We start from the raw sequence: 5,774 nt of genomic DNA, 5'->3' as shown, positions 1-5,774 counted from the left end.
CTGCAGACGCTGGAGCTCTGCCAGGGTGCCCGGGCGCGAATCGTCTCCGTGTGCAGCCAGGGGGGCAGCCTGGTGTGGTGTGAGGAGAGGCCGCCCCTGGGTGCCCACTCAGACATGAACAAGTGTGCCTTCAGGTTCTGTGTCTGTGCCCGTGCTCTGGAGGTGGGGGAGCAAGGTGTGCGCCTGGGCACCGTGAGGATAGTCCTGCACAACAGCCCTGAGTACCAGGTCCTGGCCTCCCCCCAGCATGTCTTCCTGGTGCCTGCTGCTGCCGGCTTTGCCACCACTTCCAAATTCCTCCTCATCTGGCATCCCGAGACAGCAGAGCTCACCGTCACAGCCCCCTCTGCAGGCTTCATCCACAGCAAGGTGCTGCGCTCCAGCAGTGAGTCGGACTTCAGGAAACTCCTGCTGCGTTCTGTGGGCCTTCTCTCAGGTTTTGCACCTCTGGACATTCACACCTCCGCTGTGTCCAGCAGTGGGGGTCTGCTGCTGGTGAGCACGAAGGGTGCTGTGAATATGGTGGAGCCAGATGGGACACAGAGGCATGTCTTTGACCTGGAGGGGGGCCCCCTGGCCCAAGGGAGTGCTGTCCAGATGAAGACCTTTGGCAGCATCCTGGCCTGTGTGCTGACTGGAGTCCTGTACCTTGTCGACCAGAACAGTGGAAGGCTCATAGAAAAGGAAGTCCTGAGCACGAAAGAGGTGCATTTCCTGGAGTTCCCAGGAGAGGAGGACAATCTCCAGCTCCTCACTCAAACTGGCATCTACAGCTTTAGCTTCTCCAAACTTGAAGACAGCAGCAGACCTGAGCCATGCCTTGTGGAGATGGTGTTTGAGGAGGCCTGCAGATACTACCAGAGGAGGAGCCTCAGCAGCTCTAAGCTGACAGTGGAGAAGTTGAAGAAAGGTGGTGTGTTCCAGGCTCCTGTGGCCCTCGCTGCCATCCTGCAGCACAGCCTGAAGCAGAAGCCAGCCCGAGGCCTCCAAGATACTTATGCCAAGCTGTTGAGCACAATGAGTCTGGAGCTGCAGAGCTACATGAGCCTGGAGCTCCTCAAGACCTGTGTAGTGTGTGCTCCAGAGAGTGAGGTGGAAAGGTACTGCAAGGAACTGGTGGAGCAGGAGGTCAGCCGCATTCTTCACTCTGACATGGACAAGGACAACTTGGTGTACCTGAACTCTGTCTTTACTTCCTTCCCCAAGGCTGCCTGGAAGGCCACAAGGAGCTGCCTGCAGCTGCAGCAGAATGGGGATGGCCTCTTGGTAGCCAGGGCCACCCCAGAGGTGTGGAAGAAGGTCCTGGGAGGACCACAGCTGGAGGAGGTGGGTCAGAATGGGATGGTCCCACTCTTTGAGCTCATCTGTGCCTCCTTCCTGAGGTTCAAACCCAAGTGGTTGCCCAGTTTTGTGGAGCTGACCCAGCAGTATGTTAGCATCTCTTGGCCATACAGCAGCAAGGAGGGCCCAGAGGGCCGAGTGCCACTGTACAAGAGAGCACTGGGAGTACTGGCCCGGAAGAACAAACACAGTGAGGAAGATGATGAGATGGAGCTCGAACTGCTGCTCTGCAGCAAGAGGCCTAAGGCCGTGCTGCAAGCTCTGCACCTTCTCATCCGCCTGAAGCGGTGGCAGCGCGTGGTGGAGGTGGCAGAGAAGTTCTCCAAACTCAGCCCCTTGCTTAACAAGGAGATATTCACCACGCTGCTGGCTGAGTTTGCCCAGCACCGGGAGCTGGACCCTTATCTGGACAGGCTATGGCCTCTGTGCCCCACTGAGCTCACTGCCTCAGACATCCTCACTGTGGTCCTGCAGCACCTCCCTCACTCCCAGGAGGACCCAGTGCCTTTCTCCAGCGAGGGGAGCCAGCTGACTGTGGGCTTGCTCAAGCCACTGCTGCAAAAGGTTGTGCAGCATCCCAGTGTCCAGGAAGAGATGTACTCGGATGCCTTGCAAAGCCCCACCTTCCCCCCTCCCACCCCACCCCGAGAGCACAAAATCCCCTCAAAAGCAGCGGACAATGATGCCCCTCAGCCACCCATTGCAAGGACTTCCTCACCTTCAGCACTGGTACAGGGTGACACTGTGTGAAGGGGGGAAGGACAGCGTGATCCCAAGGCTTGTGCACGAGTGGAAAGCCACATCCACCTCAGGAAATCCTGCCCTGCCTGGCAGTATGGAAGCCTGCTCCTTTCTGAAGCCTCCCTGCAGCAGTGTCTTGAAGAGCCTGTTGTGTGGTTGGGGTTGGGGGATCTCCTCCGAGCCAGGACAGGCTTTCTGGCTATTCCTAGCAAGTGCAATTGTGTGTGCCCCAGTGGAGGAGCAAATGCTGGGTGCGTTTGCAGATGAAAGCACTGGCTGCACTACAAGACTACAGAACTGCTCCCTGCCCAAAGCACTTTGTTTTCAGTTTGCTTGGCTCCTTTATAACTCCACTTCTACTTTCCTGATCCTCTAGGACTGGTGGTGGAGTGGTAGGCAAGGACGTACACGGTCTTTGCCCCTCTATTCTCTGCTCAGTGAGTTGGGTGGTGCCTCCAAGCTCTGCCTGTGAGAAATGGGACCTGTTTCTTGCAGTGAAGTCACCAAGTCCTGCTGCTTTGGGCTCAGTCAGATGCCGAGTGTGTGCAATGATGCCAGTGTGGTGCAGTTCCGTGGCACTGGGGGTCCCAGCACACGTGCTGGCAGCTGCAGCACTCTGCACGCTGTCTCGCCGCAATCCCTCTGGGATCAATCCTGTAGCTGTGACTGATTGCAGCTACTTAGCTGAAGAGAGCAGCCTAATTCCCTTATCTCTCTATGCCAGACAGTAACTAAACCCTCGTCTGAGCTGAGAAGCTGGCAGCAGCCTGTGTGATCTTGAGGCTGGCCCTGCCTCTCCCTTTCCTTTGTGGAAGCTTAGATTATGCTGCAGGACACCCAGGCCCTCTGTTCCCATCTCCTCTACCTTTGCCCTTTGCACACAAAGGGGCTTTGTCAGGGTTGTCTGGCTCATATTGTGCCTCTGTTTGCAAAGTCAGTGTAACTTGAGAGCAGTTGTGCAGGAAGATCCAGGTTCCAGCCTCTCTGCCTGGCCTCCAGGAGGGGACCCTGGCTGCAGTTTTGCCCCTGCATTCCCCGTGGGCTATGGTGTGAAGGAGCTGTCTCTTGCCTTGCTGGGCTGGGGGAGATTTACCTACATTAGTCCTCTCCAGAGTGGAGTTAAGTGTGGAAAACAGATTCTTTAAAAAATAAAGGTTCCTAAAGCAGTGCTGAGGTGGTGGTGGTGGATGTTGTGAGGGTGCACACCCTGGCGGGGAGGGCAGTTTTGTTTTGCTTCTGGTGAAAAGTGGCCAAGCTCAGCTCACTGGTAGTGCCCAGTGTGGCTCACACCTGGTGCAGCTGGGCTCAGAGAGCAAGCTGTGCCCACATGGCTCGTTCCCTCAGTGGCACTCACTACTTACCACTATGAAGCCATGGAGGTAGGAGTGTGTGTGTCACAGCAAAGGACCATCCAGGCAGTGCACAGCTGTGGCTGGGCCCAAGATAGAGTTGAGGAAGGCAGGATTTTTCAAGAGCTGCAACTCGTCCATTTTTTGAAAACTAGCAACAGGGAGCACCCAGCTGGCCTGGTGGGGTCCTGCTGCCCCAGGCATGCAGAACTGCTGTTGGAGACAGCCTGGTTTGTGAAACCACTGTAAAGACATGGCAGGGCCTCCCCTGCACAAGGGCTTGGCTGCAGAAAGTCCCTGTGGTGGAAAAAGGTCTGGCAAAGAGAAAGAGGAACTGCTTCAATGGTTCCCTAGAGGCTCTCTGGCTACTGATGAGACCTTCCTTATGGGTGTCCTTGTGCTGTGGCCGTGGGGCACTGCGAGTTCCCTCCCATGCAAGGGACCTTGATTCTGGCAGCTGCCACTCACATGAGCGGAGGGAACTGGCCTGAAGGGAGAGCTGGCAGCAGCCACTGTGGGCATTTTGTAATGAGCTATCCTTGCCTCCTCTTCAAGCAGCTGCTGGCCCTGCCTGACACTGCTCTTGCCCACCTCCCAGGGTTGTTCAGGAGGAGGATGATGGATGGACCCAGGTCTGTCTCGGAACCATGGTTCCAAGGACTGGGATGCTGCCCTGGGGTAGCACAAAATGGGGAACTGCTGAGAGCAAGCCCCACGCCTTGGCAAAGGCTTGTGCAGTAATATTTGGGGAGATCTTCATTGCCGGGGTTGGCTTTGGATGCAAGTGGCCACTGTGACATGGCAAATGAGGGTCAAACTCCCTGTCTTCCAGCACTAGCTCTGCAGAGAAGAAAAGGCAGAGCAGGAAAGGAGCAATGCCCACAAAGCCAGCAGGCGGAAACAGTCCTGTGTGGGCTGGTTGTCCCCGAGGCACAGCAAAGGAAGAGGAAGCAGGGAACACCACGCGGTAGGAACAGCCTGAGGCTTGAGGACAGAGACCTCCACACGTGGGCCCTAGCCAAGCAGGAAGCAGTCAGAATTCAGGAGGTTGAGGGTTCAGGGTAGGGGAGAGCAAGAGACAAAACTGAGCTGAATGCTTTCCAAGGGGGTGCTGGAAATCCCACCCCAAGAATCAGGAAGGATGGGCATCCTTGAGGGGAGCAGGGGCCAAACCACTCCAAAGGACAGATTCAGTTGAGTGATAAGCACAGGACTCTCTGCAGTCAGAGGGGTGCTGGGGGGAGATAGCAGGAGGTAAGGCTGGTGCAGCTTCAGATACTGCCCAAAGGAAAAACTTGCGATTAGAATATCTGAAGGCAAATAGAAAAAGCAATAAAGCAGATACACGTAGCAGAGTGTGAGCTGGCTGGCCTGGCCCTCACTCTGCTCCAGAGACACTTGGACTTTGCAACATAGGAAATGAGTCAAGATGCTCATGCACGTTCCCTGTGCCTGACATGGCATTTGATACGGTCCCCGTGCTTGCACCAAGGAGCAGCACAAAGCAACACCTGCACTCACCTCAGCGCTGCAGACCAAGTCACCCTTAGCTTATCTGTACGTGTAGCTGTCACCGTGCAGAGTGTGAGACATGCAGGTGTGGACATGGAAGTCCCCTATCTAGCAGAAAGAGGGAGGTGCAGGCTGCAGGCACCCCATAAACTAACTGGAAACCCACAGATGACATATACCAGGGTCAGCACAGGCCAGGGGGAAGTGCTCATGTGCTGGGGACAGCATGGAGTGGCACCTTAAGAACAGGAGGCTCCTGGTGCAGCTTTTCCCAGGAAAGGACCTGGCACCCAGCCAGAGGTGCAAAGGGCTGCCTGGTTAGAGGAAAATCACACAGCCCTGGTGGTACTGAGCAGTGGTCCTGTATCGACCCATGGTCTAACTGTGGGCAGAGCACACTAGGGAACCCCAGAAAGAGTCCTCTGGTCCCAGGCACAGCCCCAGTTTGTGCCAGCAGTGGGGAACCCTCCCTGCCCTTACCCCTGCCCCTGCATCCTTCCATCACAGCCAGAGCCAAGGAGTGCAGTTACATCCTACAGTACACACTAACACCCCATTTATTGTTTGACACCAAAAATCACAGCCTTGGAAAGGGGCAAGCTCTCTGGAAAAATAAATAGTCACTTTTTTCAAGTGAGGGGCCTGAGCCCACGGGGTCTGGGGTGGGGAGGTGTGAAGTCCCACCTGCAGCAGTGCAAGAGGCAACCCTCCTCCCACACATACAGGGGCATTATCGCGGAATGGGCGTTTGGAAGGAGGTTTCAGATGAGGTTCCCAACCTTCAACCCAGCACTGAGGGAGAAAGCACAGCAGAGAGAGCAGCCACGTCCA

The 5,774-nt window shown here is 56.0% G+C and overlaps 1 protein-coding gene across 1 annotated transcript; it reads left to right on the top strand.

Annotated features, from left to right (window-relative positions):
• Positions 1-3: 3 nt before the first annotated feature.
• On the top strand, positions 4-2,091 carry HPS6 (Hermansky-Pudlak syndrome 6; the record flags this gene model as incomplete). Its single annotated transcript, XM_009080171.1, has 1 exon — positions 4-2,091. A coding segment is annotated over one exon (2,088 nt), but the record flags the coding sequence as incomplete, so codon positions are not given.
• Between the last annotated feature and the right edge of the window lie 3,683 nt (positions 2,092-5,774).

Source organism: Acanthisitta chloris, unplaced genomic scaffold, assembly GCF_000695815.1.
Source record: "Acanthisitta chloris isolate BGI_N310 unplaced genomic scaffold, ASM69581v1 scaffold12598, whole genome shotgun sequence".
Lineage (NCBI taxonomy): Eukaryota > Metazoa > Chordata > Aves > Passeriformes > Acanthisittidae > Acanthisitta > Acanthisitta chloris.
The sequence above is the reverse complement of the archived record's forward strand: the minus strand, read 5'-3'. Positions and strand labels throughout refer to the sequence as shown.